Raw genomic sequence first — 19167 nt, 5'->3', positions numbered from 1 at the left:
ATATATATTTTATAGTCAAAAACATGAGTAATTTTCTGTACCCCTGTTTCTAGCATAGTTACATACATTTAAATACAATAAGCTCCTTATTAAATGTAACTCCCCGTAAACCTTGTGTTTAAAATCGACAGATAATTCTCTTTAGTACCATGGATATCATTTCAAAGATGTACTTAACAGCCCAACATGGGTACTGGGTCAAAATTGCCATTTGGGAAAAAAATATTAAAAGTACAAAATTTCCCTACAAAACTATTAAACTTTATGGTTGCATGTTATTGGAAAGTTGTTGCTAAGAGACCTGTCAGCTCTAAGCCAGCCTTGATATTGTAGTACATATACTATAGCTCAAATATGTGCAGTAATATATATATTTCTGTCTAATGAGGGGTGGGCGACATAGCCTCAAAATTACATCACCACTGAACAATGTTTTATCTGTGATTGCAGCTTATAGGCAAAATGGGGCGAGCCGCTGTCACTCATGACATACTACCTCATTCAAAGTGTGACTCTATTGCCACAAGGTGCCTGTAGCTGCAGCTTTATAGTGAGCCGTGACAGCATAAGCCACATGTAAACAAAAGTAGCCTAGGCAGTTATTTTCCTGAAAACTTTAAGTAAAATATAACATAATTGCTCAATACTTTTTAATGTTAGAAATAACTTAAGTAACTTGACCCTGTAACTCTTTAGCAGCCTGCATTGTTATTGCCACATAATAAAATTAAGATTGGAAAAAAAAATTTTTTTACCTGGGATGTTGTAACATGGGCCCAACTTTTTAATGAGCTGCTTTTCCAATCAGTAATTTCCCTCCACTCCATGTGCTCGTCATCGTTACATGGAGTGAAACTAGTGAGAGTTTACTTTTGGGCTGCAAATTACCAGCTACTAGTATCTCCTCCTCACGTGCCTTCGCAGCCTGATTGTACTCGATGATGTGTTTTTGTCTCAAGTGGTGAAACACGTTTGTTTCCACCTTCAACTGGAACAGATTTCTTGCAAATTTTGCAAACCATTGTGTTTTGTTGGAGGATGTCAAAGTCGCTCCCCTTTCTATTCAGTCATCATCAGAGGCTGACACGAGGCTCTTGCTGTCAGACAAGGTTGGGCTTGTCTCCTTGTTGTGATTGCTAAATGCATGGTGTCTGCATCAGTGGCATTGTGATATGACAGTTTTATATCCCGTAAAAAATTTATACTAGTATTACCGTGGACAGCTGTAGTCTAATGAGGAAAAAAAGTAAAATATGTTTCCCAGATGTACTTTTGAAGCACTTTTGAAGAACATTTGAGGAAGTTTGACTCATAGACACATCCAAAATTTTTCAATAGACAAATGGTCCTGCATTCGCCACTGTCACCTAGGATGTTGATCAGATGTGTACCTGTCTATTGTTGTGGAATTGATATGTAGTTCATTAAAAAAAATGTATATATGGAAATGGGCTTAAACATTTTTAACAAGGCCAGTTTTGTTCATTTTTAGTGAGTCAAGCAAGTTAACAATTACACGCTGCCAGTTTATACTTTGAAGATCATGCATTTATTGCTGATTATTAATTTTATAAAGTCCGTCTCTGACAGCAATAGGGAGAAGCTGTGGCTGTGATTGCGGCTCATACTTAAGCTGCTATAGCTAGCAGCTTTTCATGACACACATTAATATGTTACTCCCATAAATTTAATATCCAAACCACAGTTGCAGGGACAGTTGTAATCTAACAGTGGGCAGCTGGGCAAAGATCATTTCCAGCATCCAGGTAAAAATACCAGAAAAAAAAAATACCAGTCCTTGGTTTAAATCACGGGTCTCTCCAAAGACTTAGTTAGACATGACTGGCTGTGCATGTGGTTGCCTGGATACAAAGTATGTCACTTCAGCTTGAAACTACATCCTGCTTTGGTCTGATTGTACTCTGAAAGTTCTGACTGGAAGTGGTGATGTATATCTCTACTCCTTTGATTCCTCCTTCAGGACGTTGATCTGTTCGCTGCTATTCTTCTTCTCATGTTGTCTTCACTCTTCAAAGTTACACCTCGGAGTAGTGCATCCAGTGAATGTCACAGCCAATTATGCTTTTGCTTAGTCATGTGGAGTATAAAGTTTGGACAGTACTGTTATTTATTCTATGACAAATTTTGTATAATTACTCTGAAAAACAGATCACTGTCAAATCAAGATGGTCCATGATAGATCGTCAGGTCACCCTCCCATGCCGTGAAAACTGCTGTCACAATCACAGCTACATTTATCTGAATGAGCCAGAGCAGCAGTTGGTACACTAGCTTCTCGAGTTATCTTTCTGAATGCAGCACTATGGTAGATTTGTGTCAGAGCAGCTACAGCTGAGGGTGTGCCAACTCACACTGTGGTCACAGCCAGCGGTTGTTTGCTACATGATATACACTCCTCTCCAAAAGTATTGGAACAGTGAGACCAATCCCTTTATTTTTGTTGTAGATGGAAAACATCTGGATTTGATATATTAAAAAAACAAACAATATAAGATAAAAGATCAACATCTTAACTTTTATTTCCAGGTATTTACATCTGGATCTGATAGCAAAAGTATTGGAACAGATAAACTTAAAATAGATTAAAGTGAATATTTACTTGCAATAGCTGCATCAAGCCTGTGACCCATTGACCTCATTAAACATTTGCATTCATCTTTTCCAGGCTTTTTCAGTTGTTTGTTTTGGGGGGGGTTGCTCCCTTCAGTCTCTTCTTTAGCATGTAAAATATAGGCGTTTGGTCTAGACTCTAGACCTAAAGCCAATCTCTAGACTCTAGAGATTGACTAGGCCAGTCTAAAACCTTCCGCTTCCTCTCCCTGATGAACTCCTTTGCAGTTTTGGCAGTGTGTTTTGGGTCATTATCTCTCTGTACGATGATGGATCTCCCAGTCAGTTTCGTTGCATTTTTTTCTTTAAACTGACAGACAAAATGTTTCTGTAGACTTCTGAGTTCATTGAACTCCTGCCATCATGCATGACATCATCATCAATGAAGATTAATGAACCCATCCCAGAAGAAGCCACGCAAGCCCAAGCCATGACATCATCTCCACTGTGTTTCACAGATGAGCTCCTATGTGTGCGATCATGAGCAGAGCCTTTTTTTTCTCCTCTAAACTTCAGCCTTTCAATCACCTTGGTAAAGATTCATCTTTGTCTCAACAGTTTACAAAACTTTGCCTCAGAATTTCTGAGGCTTGTCTCTGTACTTCTTGGCAAATTCCAGCCTGGCCTTCCTGTTGTGATTGCTAATTAGTGGTTTGCATCGTCTGGTGAAGCCGCTACTTTTGTTCATGAAGTCTTCTGTGAACAATAGATTGTGATGCCCTCACTCCTGCCCTCTGGAGGTTTGCTGATGTCACTAACAGTTGTTTTGTCGTGTTTGTCAGTTATGTTTTTGTCATCAACTGTTGCTGTTTTCCTTCATGTAGATGTAGAACATCTGTTACTTAGTACACCAATGATGACTTTCTTCTTCAGGACATTCCAAACGGTTATACTGGTTATGGCCAATGTTTGTGCAATGATCTGATTGGTTTCCCATCTTCTCTCAGCTTCATAATTGCTTGTTTTCCACCACTAGACAGCTCTCTGGTTTTCATGTTGGTTCCTCTTCTAACTATAAATGTACAGCCTGAACAAGCAAAACCCAAATCTGAAACTGAGCGCAGACATTCAGCGCTTTTTATTGTTTGAATAATCACTGTAACAGGTCAACAAAACATGCCTGTCAGTCGCGTGTTCCAATACTTTTGCTCACAAGAAAAATGGGTGGGTTCAGATAAAAGGTGCTGTCTTCTGAACTGTGTATCAGAGCCAGATGTAAATATCTGGAAATAAAAGCTAAGATGTTGATCTTTTGTCTCATATTATTTTTTTAATTTCAAATCCAAATGTTTTCAATCTACAGCAAGAAAAAAAAGGGATTGGCCTCACTAGTCTAATACTTTTGGAAGGGAGTGTATATTACTGCACTGCACATACTGTATGGCACTTTGCATGTTTTGTACAGCCTTTTCCCTAAGGATCTGAGGAAATGCAAATGTAACTGCACTCTTCAGGGGCTTCTTACAATGTGATATGAAAAGTAAAATTACAAAAAAAAAAAAAATTGCTGAAAAGGAAAAACACAAACCAAAGTAAATCACATACAGTTGCACAAATGAATACAGACAGCAAACCTACATTATTTAAAGCATATCTACCAGCAACTCTTTGTTCTTCTCTCCCTAATTCTTTATTTATTTATTTTTTTTATCTAACTTCCCATGTCTCCCCTACAGTGAAGAGGATGGTGAGCAGGAGGACAAAGCCATCTGGTACTACAGCACCAAGGTAATGCGACTCATCTTTTCTTGTTACCAGGGTTGTATGCTCTTCACAGAATCACATTTAATCATTTTGGTCTTCCTCTTTTATTACAAACCTTTCCCTGTTTTTTATTTTCCCTGTTTGTTTATTTTGGGGTCTCTTTTTTTTGTTGTTTTTGCCAGTAAGGCTTTCATAACTTTAACCTAATGAAGTGGAGTGCATTGCAATTTACCTAATACTCCCTGAACTCTGTCTTTCTCAGGTGCAGCTAGCTGAACTGATAGATTGCTTAGATAAGGAGTACTGGGAGGCTGACCTGTACGCAGCCCTTGAGGAGATAAGGGACGAGGTGCACACACATATGGACATCACAGAGGACCTAACCAACAAGGCCCGTGGCAGCAACAAATGTTTCCTCACTGCTGCAAATGGTAAAGAGATTATCATTCTTTCTCCTCATCATAAAACCGGCCCTGACAGTGTGAGATGCTCTCTGTTGCTGAGCTTAACCACGTTTGAAAGGGGGAGAATGATCTCTTTTAAACTCAAAGTAATTTTTTCCCCTTTCTCTTCCTGCCTCTCTTTCCTTGTTCCTCTGCCTGCTTTCTTGCCAGTACTCATGAATACCACCCAGTCATAGATGGCTTGGCCATAGGAATCAACCCAGCTATTATGTAACTTTACGCTGGTCCCGGTCTGGCTCATGTCCAGCAGTTCAGTTTCTCTCCAGTGCCTGATCCTTTTCTCTCTGCCTATAGGGCATCTCCAAATGTCCTTTGTGTGTCTTGCTTTTGTGTGTGTGAAAATTATGAGTATTTGAGCACATATCAGCTCATTTTTTTATAGCTTTCGGTTTGCTCAGCAGTGGAAGTTAGTAACAATTATACATGAAATTATATATATATTACATATTTTTATTCTTCAACTCTACTAGGGTAACTTTGCAGGATCCATGGTTCGAAAGAAACTTTTTTTTTTTTTTTTTCCCCCCCCTGTGCCAGCCCTGAGATCATCCTCTGTCTTAAAACAGCAACTTCAGCTCCTTTACCTGCAAGGCCAACTTTCTTCTGATTGGCTGCCCCTCATAAATAGGGGCTGGCTGTGCTCACAGCCAAACCAGTATGCCTGAGATAATGATAATAAGAATATCTGCTTTAAATGATGTCATACATGCCCAAGAGTGGAAAAAATTGTCAGAAATCATTTCCTTAGAAACCTTTATATAGGGTGTAATCTCTGATCCAACAGCTTAAGCAAAAACTAGCACAGATAGTGCCCAGATAATTTAGAGGTGCTCTTTGACAACAAATTGCTTGTTTATTTGTTTATTTATAAACCCATATGCAGTTAATACAGGCAGACAAAAAAGCACATGACTCGAAAGATTAAATAAAGAATGGTTCCAAACTGGCATCTGAATTTTTCATCTCCAGGCTTCTCTGGTGTTTTTTCTTTTGCTAAAGTGTAGTTTACCAACCAGCCGAGAAACAGCACAAGAATGTCATGATGCACAAAATATATAAATATGCCCTAACACGGCACTTTTTTGTTGCTTTTAACTCTAAAAGGTTTTATCTTTGGCAATGAATTGATCTTTGTAGCTGCTTTTAAATTCATTTTCAGATGAATCTAGTTTATGTTGTCACTACGTAACTCTTATATGAAATGTATATATTTGATTACACATGTTAAAGTCTTTCTGTGGTCTTGATCATCTTATTCTTTTCTTTTCTGCAAGTTTCATATTTGGTTAGGAAGTGATGACTGGTCAGCAGCTGTGTGTGTGTGTGTGTGTGTGTGTGTGTGTGTGTGTGTGTGTGTGTGTGTGTGTGTGTGTGTGTGTGTGTGTGTGTGTGTGTCAATAAAGGCAATGCCTCAGCGTTTGCATGGTCTTCTGTTTGGTCTGCTTGGTGCATGATTTCCCAATCTGGGTAAAATGAGAATAAACACAACTGACAGATTATGATGTGGAAGATGACACACATGCACTCACACAAAGTCAGACTTAATGTACTAAACAAAAATCAAATTGATTACAAAACCTTCCATCAAAGCCTGTGAGGTACATTTATAAACATATTGCCTCAGCAATAAAAACAGATTTCAATCATTTGCATTTTTGGTGTTTCTTTTCCCCTGACTGATTTTTTTTTTTTTTTTTTTTCTTGCAGGACTGGGATTTTCCCCTGTTTTTAAGAGCCATTTAGTGTTTTGGCTAGATCACAGTCTTGCCTGACTTGTATTTTTACTGCCTTGTGTGAATTCTCTATGGTGATTCAATTGATGGAGTAAGATAATGTATGAAACAGTAGTACTGCCATCTGTTCACATTATATCTATCTAAAACTGACTGCTATTAGAATCTAACTTTATTTGGGTGCTTGTCAGCATGCTTACATTTGAATACATCCCAGTTAACACAAGTGATTATGTAGACATTGTAGATGCCAGTTATTGATTGCAAATCATAAACAGTCTGTTGCTTCTGCCATTCTTGAATTTGGGAATCTGTTGAAAGGCGACTCTCTCTTCTCCTAGTTTATGTATAAAAATAAAATTCAGTCTTCATAAAATGGCTGATTTTTGTCTTTTCATATCATTCGTATTATTTCAGTCATCATTTACCACCTCTTATTTGTCAATTTACTCTGAATTTAATTATAATTTTAATTATATTTAAGACTTGAATATATATTTGATATATGATATATTTGATTTTTTTTTTTATTGTCTTGCTTTGAGTATCCTATACTGAGAACATCACAAATGCCAACATAAACATACAAAGTCAAAAAAAGATTTTTTTTTTCTCATTTTTCCATAATGATTAGCAATAAATCTTCCAGTCCTTGAAAATTTCTTGTGCTATTTCTTGGCTCAGCTTTAATTTGTTTGGTTTTTTTTGTGGCTCTTTTTATTTGTTTTGCTTACATCTTCCTCTTTTATCCAGAGGAGATCCTGGAACGATTGCGGGCTAAGAAGGAGGAGGAGCTGGAAGAGGTGAAGAGACGAGTTGCTGAGGAGGCCATGAAAGCGCAGTTGGAGAAGGAGAAAAGGGAGGTGGATGTGGAGAAGGAAGATGAAGATGTCAAGCTGAAGGATGAAGGACAGCAGGAGGGCAAGATAAAAGAATCGACAAAGGAAGAGGGGGAGCAGCGGATAAAAGAAGAAGCTGCAAAAGAAAAAGTGGATGATGTTAAAACTGGAGGTAATTATGTTTATGTTTCACAACAACTCTAAAAATATGACCAAATATATATTAAAAAGAATTAATGATAGGAAATCAAAACACGTAAGATGGTTTTTCCTGATTCTAAGCGCGGCCATCTTATTTTGCTTTTGATCTTTGAAAAAATGACATCACCACAATGCTGTAATTAGTTATTGATTGAAGAATCAATTTCCACACTTGTTTAACCCATTAAAATGCTGTGATTATTTCAAGACTCAAGTCAAAAGTTGGCACTCACAAAAGGACATATGCTTATTCACACCAGTGTCTTGTTGGAATTATACTGGACACATCAATAAAGAGACAGTTAAAAAGAGTAATAGCACATTTATAGATTGTAAGGCAGAAAAAACACACACACAGAAATGGCCCCAAACATCATTTCCCCTCTCCATTGTCTCCAAGTAACCAATGCAATATAAACTAAAATCCACAATATTTACAATGTTGCTGCTGTTCATCTGTAGTCGGTGAAGCTCCTTCCACTGGCCAAGAAGGCAATAGTAGCATCTCAGATGGATCCATGCTTCCAGCAACAACTTCTCCAACTCAAACCGTCACTACGAGCTCTGGTGTGGCTGCTGAGGCTCCAAAGCCTCCGGCCTTCACAGCAGAAGCTCAGACGGAGGGATGTTCCCATATGGAGGTCTCTAACGGCAATGAAGGTATACAAGAAATTGCCCATTAAGTTGCTTTTGGGGATCTGCTTCCCTGCTACAGTTTGCAACTTCTCACGACTAAGTGATGAATCTCATCTCTCCTCACCACTGACTTGTGTATTCCAGCATATGTCCCCGGTGCTTTGATGTTCCTCTTTGCATGTTGCTCTCATTCCATCTACTGGTTTTTGTGTTCAATTGTCTAGTTACTTCTTGAATATTGGCTTTTGTCTTGAAACTGTGCCAGTCATTCTGTGCTTTAACTCAGTCCCTCACATGCTTTCTTTAAAAAGCTAAGAAGCTGATTGTGTTGCGTTGATTTGCAATCACATTGCATTGTCACTGCAATCAGCACGACTAGAAACGCTCTTTAAACAAATAGAGGCAGCATTCACATTTTCTGGTGCTTTCAAAAAGCTTTTATTTGGCTGCTTGTTTGTAATTGCTGCCTTTGATTAGATGTTGCTCTGTTTGATTGCTTTTGTTGAGTAGATAGTTCAGTGACGGTGTACACATACTGATCTGTAAAACTGACTCATCTTCATCATTGATGTCTGTGTGCACAAGCCTCATTATTGAGTCTTACCTTGCCTGGTCTGGTAGCTTTCAAATGACCCATCCTTAAACCTGAAGTGTTTATTTGGTGCATGCATTAAGCATGGCTTATCAGCAGAGGGAGCTAGAGCCCTAACATTTTTCTGAATGGTAAGAGAAAAATTCCTGTCTTCACTAAAACTGAATGGTTTGTTTGGTTTACCTCTATGTAGCCCTCTACTTATTGGCCAAGTTTTAATGGCTTGGTATTCATTGTTCTAGTTAAGTAATTATAACGTGCTATTCACATTCATCTTGCTGGGTAAAATAATCCATGAAATATGTGTCAAGTGATGACTGATGACCTGAAGAATAGAAGAATGCACAGTTGAGTCCTATTACTTTTAATTCATCTGTCAGCACTGTTTGTGATTTTTATTTATATTTATTTATTCATTTATGTCTGTGCAGCAGAAAACCCGCCATCAAATTCTGTTCCTGTCAGTGGACATAGCATCCCCGGCCTAAGCCAGCCTCCCCATCCCATTGAGGAAAACAGTAACAGCAGTACGGGAGCTTGTGTCCCTCCGAGATGTCCTGAACCCCCAGATTTGGCTGACAAGTCCTCCCAGTCATCCCTGGCGAGTCTTGATGACGCAGGTCTGACAAAACAACATTTCATGAATATATCTTGCTTCTTTCTTTTTGTATTGTCATAGCTATATATATTATTATACTGTATTATGCTATATTATACTACCTTACAAGCTAAAAAGGCTGTTCACCATGTCTTACTAGTCACCAACACACTAGATATTCCTGAATTAAAGCCATGTATGGCTTTCTCTGCATTTGACTGAATTGGACATTGCATTTCCAGGAGACAGTAAAGACTCGACCAACGGTGAGGTGGCAGGTACCGGTAGTAAGAAGTCGTCAGCAACTCGCATGGTGACCCGGCTGAGGAACCCAGACAGCAAGCTGAGCCAGCTGAAAAACCAACAGGTCGCAGCTGCTGTTCACGAAGCCAACAAGGGCTTCAAGGAGGGCAGAGAGGTGAGAACCACAGATGGATTTTGCTCTTTTAGACAGTACATGAAGAATGTGTGCTGAGTTCCTAACGTGGGCATACAGACCAGGCCAGTGTATGCATTATGATGAGATTAGGGGCCTAATAGAAGAAATGTAGATTTAACTGCCTGTATTTTGACTCCTCAACTTCGCAGTCAACATCCTAATAATAAGCTTGTCCCACAAGAGCAACATTTAGATACATGACTGTGAAGAGGAACAACAGGGTTCCCACAGATTCTTAAAAAATTTCAACAGTATTTATTTAAAGTATTTTTACTTTTGAAACTTAAATCATACTTATAATTAAGACTTATTCAAGTACTTTACCCAATAAACATTATTGTATGATTTTTTAATTTTTATTTATTTTTTTTTTTACTGCTGTTTAAAAACAAAAATTAGATTTTCAAAAGTTTGTAGCAACTCTGTAATTGTAGCTCATTTCAAAGTTACACTGTCAGTATGAGTGATGAGGACACCTTTTTACATTCCACCTGGATTTTCATTCTTTTCTTACTTCTGTAGGTACTGGTAGTAAATGCACAAGGTGACATCACCCGTGTCAGCACACGCAGCAGCAAAGAGGTGGTGATGAAGGGGACCCTCAACCAATACTTTAAGCTTGGGCAGGAGGGCAAGTACCGTATCTATCATAACCAGTACAGCTCCAATGCCCTGGCCCTCAACAAGCACCAGCACAGAGAGGCAAGTAGCATGACATCTTTTTTCCTAACATTTAAATGCTCATTAGAAATACTCATTAATGCACCCATTATAATATAATGAATTGTAATGTTCATGAATCTGTCTGGCTCTTCTGAGCTTTTTATTTTTATTTGCATGGGTTTCTTCCATTTTTAGAAAGGCATCCAAGTCAGATTGGAGTTCTCATTTGTGATCACCTGTCTGTGTGTGTGATAACCTGGAATAAGCTTCACTTGTTATATGTGACAGTTTGAACCAGTTATTATCCAGATGTGGAATTAGACCGTTCCAAGTGAAGTATCTCTTAGTTCTTTGTGTTGCCAGATTCAGATTCCCAACTGAAATCCATGTATCTGTTTGTTATCAGGACCATGACAAGAGGCGGCATCTCTCCCACAAATTCTGCATGACACCAGCAGGAGAGTTTAAGTGGAATGGGTCTATTTATGGCTCTAAGGTTCTGACTATCTCCACATTGAGACTCACTATCATTCAGCTGGAGAACAATGTTCCAGCACCATTCATGCACCCTAACTGGGCATCACACAGGTATAAAACAGAGTGGAGAACTGGGATATAACAGTAATGTGTCGTGCGCTCCACTTGCTTTGTGTTTTGTTTTGTTGTTTTACCACAAACAGTTTTTTAGTGAAGAGGTTAACACCCTTCAGTAAATCAAAGTGAAAGATAAGTCGGAGCTGTGGTATTTTTAACAGATGTAAAAGCAAACCACGATAAGACTGTGCACACAAAACAAATATTCTGTAGCCTAAATCTGAAAGAACTCAGAGGTTGAAACATGCTAAAGTGTTGTTTTTGTTTATTTGTTTCTTTGAAGGACCAATTGGATCAAAGCAGTTCAGATGTGCAGTAAAGCCAGAGAGTTTGCACTGGCTCTGGCCATCCTGGAGTGTGCCATCAAACCTGTGGCTATGCTGCCCGTCTGGAAGGACTCACTGGGTCATACAAGGTATGTAAATCTGAATCTGTGTAACTCTGTATGTACATTATGTGTGTGTGTTTACAGTGCATACTGTACATGCTATCATTCCACAAACACAAATACATTGGAGTTTTAATGCAAAACATTCAAATACCTTAATGAACTCAAACAAGCTTTCAGTGCACGTACATGGGGGATGTGCATCCAGCTAACCAGCAGAGCTAATCTTACCCAGATCAGATCAAAAGGCCCACCCTGGCTGCGAGGCATAATATTTAGATTGCAAGTCCACAACCAGCCACCACCCACTCCTACCTCTACGACTGCTTCAGTAACACAAGGGCCCTTTTAAAGAAGTGATTGTCCAAGATTTCACAAGGTTAGGACCAGAATGTGTGTGTGTGTATGCCTGAACTGTTAACATCAAAGTAAGTGAGGGGGAGAGAGTGGCATTTCAAGGACTTGTATTGGAGTGTGTAATGTGTGAAGTTTTCATGGAACTGTTTCAAGAGTAACTGTCATCTCCTCATCTTTAATCAGAGTTTTCATAAACTTTGAAATGACTCAGGAAGCTTTCCAGTGTTTATTTACAGCAAATATGAAAAGATTATTGATATAAGAGTTAAAAGGATGAAGTCTTCGTGACCTGTCACTCTGTATAGTGTTATTGCGAGCAACAAAGACAACGTTGTTGGTGCAGCATCATATCAGCACAAAATTTCAGACGCAGATTGCCCAAAACAACTTCTATTCTGTTTCTCTGTTTCTCTTAGCACAATTATAGAAACATTCAAAATGTAAACCATGTAAAAATGGTTTTCAGGTTAAACCGCATGACATCCATGGAGCGTGAGGAGAAAGAAAAAGTGAAGAAAAGGGAGAAGAAGCTGGAGGATGAGGAGACACTGCAGCAGGCCACCTGGGTCAAGTACACCTTTCCAATAAAGCACCAGGTAGGTCCTGTACAAACTCTGAAGTTGCTGTACTTCAAATGATATTTAAACCCTGGAACATGAATTATTGAATGAATGATAAATTTAATATGTAAACCTTTATAAGCTTATTTGTGCACACTGAGAATAGCATATCAGTTCAGATTGGACCACATTTAATGCATATTTCTACTTAATACAGTGCAGGAAGACCAGAGCTAAATGACAAATAGATAAATGTCATGATAGGCAACCATGTTTAGAAGCACTGGTGAAATGAGTTTCCATTGATTTTGATGGTAACTGTAGTATGTCAGTCTAATCTATGTCTGCATTGAAGCTTTGGAAAAAGGCATTTTAGTGGGAAACACTGATGTGTATGTTGTGCATACGAGCACGAGGGCCGATCAAAGACTCTTTGATGCAGAAGGTTAAGCTCTGCTGAGAGTCATTTCCCTCAGCAATTAGTGATCAGTGTGCAAATAACTTGGTAACCTTAAAGCTCTTTGTATGATCACCCTCTCAGTTTCCCACCACTTTTTTCCTTGTGAATATCTTCACTTTGCATGATTCCGCTTTTCTTGCCTACTTTCGTGTCCTGTATGAAGGTGTGGAAGCAGAAAGGAGAGGAATATCGCGTTACGGGCTATGGGGGTTGGAGCTGGATCAGTAAGACTTATGTGCCCCGGTTTGTCCCCAGACTTCCTGGAAACACCAACGCCAACTACCGCAAAGAACTGGAAGGTCTGGAACAGGAGGCTTTGTGGCATAATTTGTGGTTTTTAGTTATTTAGAATTAAAACATGTTCGACTCAGAGACTTTTATCTCATTCTGTTATTTTTTAACAATGTTATTGTGTGTATTGATTGATCAAGAGTGAATTAAATTTCTCTTTTGATTTATTTTGATCTCATAGAGAGTTAAACATCTTTTCTTTTTTTTTCTTCTTTTTTTTTTTTAAAGTTTCAAAACTGCTCAAATGTATCCAAACTTTACTAATCAAATTCAGTTATTGATGGTCTGTCCTGCTCAGTTATACTAATTGTGAGTAGCTTCCCAACAAAATGCAAAAATATAAGGTTTTCCTTTCATTCTCTTTTCCAAAGATGCTAAACTTGGCAAGAAATGTACCCTGCTGGACTTGAGTCGACGGCCTAGTGTAGTCACACCAGAAGCTCAGGGAGCTGCTGCCTCAAGCAGCGAAGCAACAGATGAAGACTCCTCTGGCCTCCCCAAACCACCAACCGATCAACAGACATCGAATGAGAAGACGGACGGAGAAAAGAAAGAAGAGCTGGATGAAAAGGAAAAGGGGGAAAATGAGGAATTACAGGCAGAGGAATCGCCCATGAAGATGGAGGTGGATGTAACGGACTCACCGACAGATGAAGTGCAAAGTATGACAGTGTGCCACTTACTGTCTAAATAACGCTATTGCATGTACAATATTAGTTAATATTGATCATTTCTAATAATTGTAATTTCAAAACACATTTACTTTAACACTATTTGTACTTTCCAAGCAACTTCAGATTACCATTGCAAGGAGGATATGATTAAGTGTCTCAGAATCTAAATTAATTTTCTCTCCAGGGTCCTGTATTCAGGAGGATAAGGCTTCTCTAAAAGAGGAGCCTATAGAAAGTCTTCAGAGACCTTTTAACTATGATGTAGTGGATGTCAGTAAAGGCTTCCTCACCCGCATTGCCTACAAGAAGAAGGTCAAGGCTTCTAAGCTAGACAACCTACTGGAACGCAGAGTGAAGCAGCACGTCATCGAGGAGAGGCAAAGACAGCAGGTGTCTCCATCCAAACCCCAGGATCCTAAAACAGTTTCATCCACATCGACCCCTCTAAGCACTCCGGTCCGGCCACGGTCACCACTCAAGCCCCACGCTCTCACTCAGACACAGCTCACGCTGAGTGAAGCTGTGAAAGCGGAGGAGAAATCTTCCATAACACAAACTCCAGTGCCAGGAGAAGTTGGAAGACAAAAAGTAGAAGGGGAGAGTCAGGATGAACTCTCTAAAACTACAGATAAGATTGTCACTCGTCTTTCTTCTCCTGTTACAGACCCCACACCCAAAGACAGTAGCAATACAGGTACAGGTGAAAATTCAGATTCACCACAAAACCAAACCACCTCCAAGCCCCAAAAACTGGAGGAAAATGAAAGGACTACGGGGCAAAAAGAAGCTAGTTCAGGGCAAGAGGCTATTAAACTGCCTGATGTGCAAGAAACAACAGGCAGTTCTTTAGATCAACAAGCAGCCTGTGTAGCATCAGATGTTACAAAGGCTGCACATACTGAGAATGAAGGGTCCAAGGAACCCAAATTAAAACTGAATGTTGAAGTGACATTTACAAGTGTTCTTGACCAGAAAAGCAGTCAAGACACATCTCCCTTCAAACCAATGCAGCAAAAGACAGAAGTTTTAGGCTCGGTGCATTCGAGCACAGAGGAAAATGGCATGGCGCTAGAGGATAATCAAGACAATATGCAAGACATTGGCGATGGTAGGACTGTAGGTGAGAGCACTCCCGAGCCAGTTTCTCCTCTCCCTCAGGTAAATGGTAATGATGATTTGGGGAGTGAAAATGTGTTGAGTAACTCTGTGGCGAACTCAAATAATGGTGTGCTCAACAACAGGCCCCAGCCCAAGGTGAACAGTATTGGGAAAGATGAAGAACAAGGGCTTGCTGTGACACTGAAAGACACCACACAGCAAAAGCCTTTGGTGAATGGGGACATTGCTCCTTTAAACGATAGTGCGGAGGTTAGAGTGAAAGAACAATGTTCAGCTCCTAAGTTAGAGGTAGAGAGCAAGATGACAAATTCGGACCAAGATTACAAACCTCCCCTGAAGAAAACAAAGCTGGAAAACAACATAGACTCACCTGCAGCTCATACTCAGAATGTTCACAACAGTACGTCATCTTTTCAGTGTGTAGAGACCAAATCCAGTCCTGGCATCAAGATCATAAGAATGGCTCCCTCTCCTATACCTTCAGCAGAGGAGTCGAGTCTGAGCGACGACTTTGCAGAGGAGAATGGTAACAGTGGGTTGACAGAACCAGTCAAGACCATCATCACCCAGGTAACCACAACCTCCACCACCAGTACCACCACAGTAGTTTCCACTGAGATGAGGATAGCTAAGGCGCCATCAAAGACATCTGGAGAATCGGCAGTGCCTGCGGTGTCAACAACGGAGAGCAACGTAGTGTCTACCCTTACAACCATGACCAAAACAGTTGTGACCAAAATCTTCCCCCCAGGGCTCGATGGTCAGTCTGAAGACACCCAAAGTGAAATGGTGACACAAGAGCAGAAAACAATGCTCTCAGCTTCCGTGGGTGACTCAACTGCTGACACCAGCAGTAAAACCTCAGTGTCATCTGTTACTGTGAGTGAGGAGGACTCGTTGTTAACAAAGGGTCGTGTGCGCCTCCTCAGATTCTCCCGTACCAAGAAGACGCGCTCGGACACAGCTCTTCCCTCTTACTGCAAGTTTGTTACCAAGAGCAACCGGAAGAGCATTTTTGTACTTCCACACGATGACTTAAAGGTCTTGGCCAGGCGAGGCGGATTCCGCGAGGTGCCAGTGTTTAGTTACAATGCTAAGCCAGCATCGGATATCTGGCCGTATCCTTCGCCCAGGCCCACATTTGGTGTCACCTGGAGGTAAGGTCACACTCTGTTTATTTTGCTCACACAATTATCACTTGCTGTCCTCACTCCCTGAGGGCAATGCGTTGTTAAATCGTATTAGCTGTGTTGAGCCTAGATAAGATGCACCTTACTTTGTGTGGGAATACAGTATATCAGAGGAAGCCGGGTGATCTTTCCCACCTAGAAGAGACACTGGCGGTTCATCATCATTTAGTCCTTTGCTTTTAGAGGTGTCTCCAGTGGAGAAAGCTCCTCAGGTGTTTACTCTTGTTTGCGCCTGTTTTTATCATTTCCGAGAGTGGGTTCTAGCTGGGAGGCAGTGCTAGTGGTGGTAGCACTCATCTTCCAGATGTCTGATTCACTAGATTATCTGTCAGTCCACATCTGCTTTTCCATCAGTATCTCAGCTTTTTCTTCTCCAGCTGGACACAGGGCAGACTCATCTTGTTGTGCAAATTAGTATTACATGACTGTATGGACCTTTTTAAGCAGAAGAAAATGGATGAATAGACAACATATTGGTTTTCATTTTTATAAAAACATCATTAATACAAACTATGTAAAATGCAAGGACATCCCATTATATTCATAAGTTGAGATCCTTGGTTCATTCCTGGGAAGAGACGCATGTCCCTTGGGGGTTGCGTCAGGAAGAGCATCTGGCATAAAAATCTGTCAAGTCAAATATGTGGAACTACCTGCTGTGGTAACCCCTTTGGGATGAGATTATGGGTGCTGCAGTGGTTACTGTTCCGTGTTCCCTTACTACGAGAAGTTTCTTGAGCCAAACTCAGCTGGAGTTTTTCTGTAGTTTACGATCTCCCGCAGTTTAAAAACACAGGCTTGTTATGCCAACTGCTGATTCTACCCGCTGTGAATGAGGGAGCAGCCGAAAGGAGCTTTTTATTTCGATATTTGAGCAGCACAATCATTTGCCAAAAGTGTATCCCATGAAATTGGAATCACAATATATGGCTTTTGAAAGTCATGGTATGACCAACAGTTTATCCACTTTTACCAAATATTTTCAGCTTCATACGAACAGCAGCTGATTCTGTCCAACAGTGTTGCAATTGTGTTCTGAATGAGTTATTTATTGGCTTTTTCATCTCTCTTGAAATGTAATATTCAGGAAATGAGCTCAAAAATGCAGTATTTCACAGCATAATCTCTGCGTAATCACACTTAGTTTTCCTCAGAAGAAAACTTAAGTAATGATTACCAGAGCATGAGTGTGACACAGTGCGTAATCATGTCTGCGTCGCTTTGCGGTTCTTGTAGGATTATACACAGGCAGTCTTTTTTTGTTACTCGCTTCTTTATTTAAAAAACAAATACGTTGTTTACAAAAGGGTTAATAATATTTTCCCTCATCCTTCCCCTTTAAACCTCTTCCCTGCTTTGGCAGAGTGCCATGTCCTGTTGATTTATTGTTCGTTACGTCTTCACCCTTCCTGTCTGCCGTTCGTGGCTTTGGCCTCGGGCGATGCTGTAACTCTGACTGTGGTGTCATACAGGGACCTCTCGTTATTTTGACCAGACCTCAGAGTTCCAAAGCAGACATGAATCATCCGGTGGTCGGAGAGGTGTCACGATGTTCGCTTTGCACACTGACCAAGCCCTGCAGCCCAGGCATATTTTTCCGCCTGCGGTTACACATGGGAAAGGGAATATCCACCAGACCCCGTACACACAATCACCCTTGTGATGATCGTGTGTTTTTCAGATGTTTAAGATTCTGTAAATGGCTATATCCAAATGCCAACCTCACTGTCAGAGCAGTCATAATGATGCAAAAAAGGAATTTCTCTTCTTTTGGAAATTGGTCATTGATGGATGACGTTCTGTCATCTAATTCTAGGCTGAGAACAATCTGTTATGCCAAGAATTGTGTATTAAATTTAAAAGGACTATCTAAATGCATGTGCTTGATGTGCCTTTTAGAAATGAAGTGAAAACAGCATCACCAACATCCTTCAGTTGTTTTTACTCTTCCAGTTCCAGTTCTATGGTCGTGTTTTCAGTAACTCTGAGACAGTCGTTATGTGCTTAAGTACTGCTGGTAGTGTTTCTATGCATGATAAAAATATAAATTTACAGTATACAGCAACAAGAAGCACCACACAGTGGTGCTGTGGATGACACTGCAGCCTCACAGCAAAAAGGCTCCTGGTTCCTCCTTCCTGGTGAGCTGGGGCCTGTCTGTATGAAGTTTGCATTATTGTCCCTGTGCCTCAGGGGTTACCTGCCTTTGATATGATAGACTGGCAAGCGGTCCAGGGTGCACTCTGCCTCTCATCCTTTTGACAGCTGGGTTAGGCCTGAGCCCCCCCCCCCCCCCCTGCAATGCTAAGTTGTATAAGCAGTTATGAAAATGTATGAAAGTATACAACAGGCATTTACTGTACTTTTTGCAAATGTTCAGTCGCATTTATCTGTGGCTAATACTTGAACCTCTGGGTGTTACATTTAGGTATCGGCTGCAGACGGTGAAGTCTATGAATGGAGTGAGCCTCATGCTGAGGCTCCTGTGGGCCTGTCTGAGATGGGACGACATGGCCGTAAAACCATCCGCTGCTGTCGGCACCACACGTACAGGTAGACCCTCAACAATTCCAAACATCAAATACAGTTGTCCATCCGTTTTTCTGGGAGGAACTGCAACGAACTCGTACAGAAGTGCTATGCTCAAATAGGTGCTTGCAGCTACACTTTAGGTTAAAATAGCATTTGGGTAATAAAAGCTATTTTCATTTTATTCTTATAATTTTTTTGTATTTAGGGAAGTTCTGAATTTTGAGCATTCAGTCTCATTTTTGGGCATCGCTGTTTTTATTTTGGAGTACGTTTCCTGCATCTTTTCGGGCTTTCCTCCTCATCACCATACCAACCCAGCCCTATCCCCACTCATTGCTACAGAGACATCAGATACTGAAATCACCACCACAGAGATCATAAAGCGTCGTGATGTGGGACCATATGGCATCCGTTCAGAGTACTGCATACGCAAAATCATCTGCCCCCTTGGAGTGCCAGAAACTCCAAAAGGTAAAATGCACTTTTATTTGTTAAACGTGTA

The 19167-nt window shown here is 40.3% G+C and overlaps 1 protein-coding gene across 3 annotated transcripts in view; it reads left to right on the top strand.

The window, feature by feature from the left end:
* The window catches only part of LOC115778981 (nucleosome-remodeling factor subunit BPTF), a 55033-nt gene that overhangs the window by 7741 nt on the left and 28125 nt on the right, over positions 1-19167 (top strand). For 2 of the 3 annotated variants that reach the window (XM_030727391.1, XM_030727400.1), the window contains exons 3-17: positions 4308-4359; positions 4598-4766; positions 7286-7543; positions 8035-8232; positions 9232-9420; positions 9641-9816; positions 10360-10539; positions 10907-11088; positions 11378-11509; positions 12306-12435; positions 13023-13158; positions 13522-13812; positions 14009-16100; positions 18562-18686; positions 19008-19136. In XM_030727391.1, coding sequence (XP_030583251.1) covers positions 4308-4359; positions 4598-4766; positions 7286-7543; positions 8035-8232; positions 9232-9420; positions 9641-9816; positions 10360-10539; positions 10907-11088; positions 11378-11509; positions 12306-12435; positions 13023-13158; positions 13522-13812; positions 14009-16100; positions 18562-18686; positions 19008-19136 — 4439 coding nt within the window. The remainder of the gene's footprint in view (positions 1-4307; positions 4360-4597; positions 4767-7285; positions 7544-8034; positions 8233-9231; positions 9421-9640; positions 9817-10359; positions 10540-10906; positions 11089-11377; positions 11510-12305; positions 12436-13022; positions 13159-13521; positions 13813-14008; positions 16101-18561; positions 18687-19007; positions 19137-19167) is intronic. The other variant, XM_030727408.1, reaches the window with a different exon arrangement.

Source organism: Archocentrus centrarchus, chromosome 1 (assembly GCF_007364275.1).
Source record: "Archocentrus centrarchus isolate MPI-CPG fArcCen1 chromosome 1, fArcCen1, whole genome shotgun sequence".
Classification (NCBI taxonomy): domain Eukaryota; kingdom Metazoa; phylum Chordata; class Actinopteri; order Cichliformes; family Cichlidae; genus Archocentrus; species Archocentrus centrarchus.
Note: the sequence above shows the minus strand (reverse complement) of the source record. Positions and strands in the feature narration are given on the sequence as shown.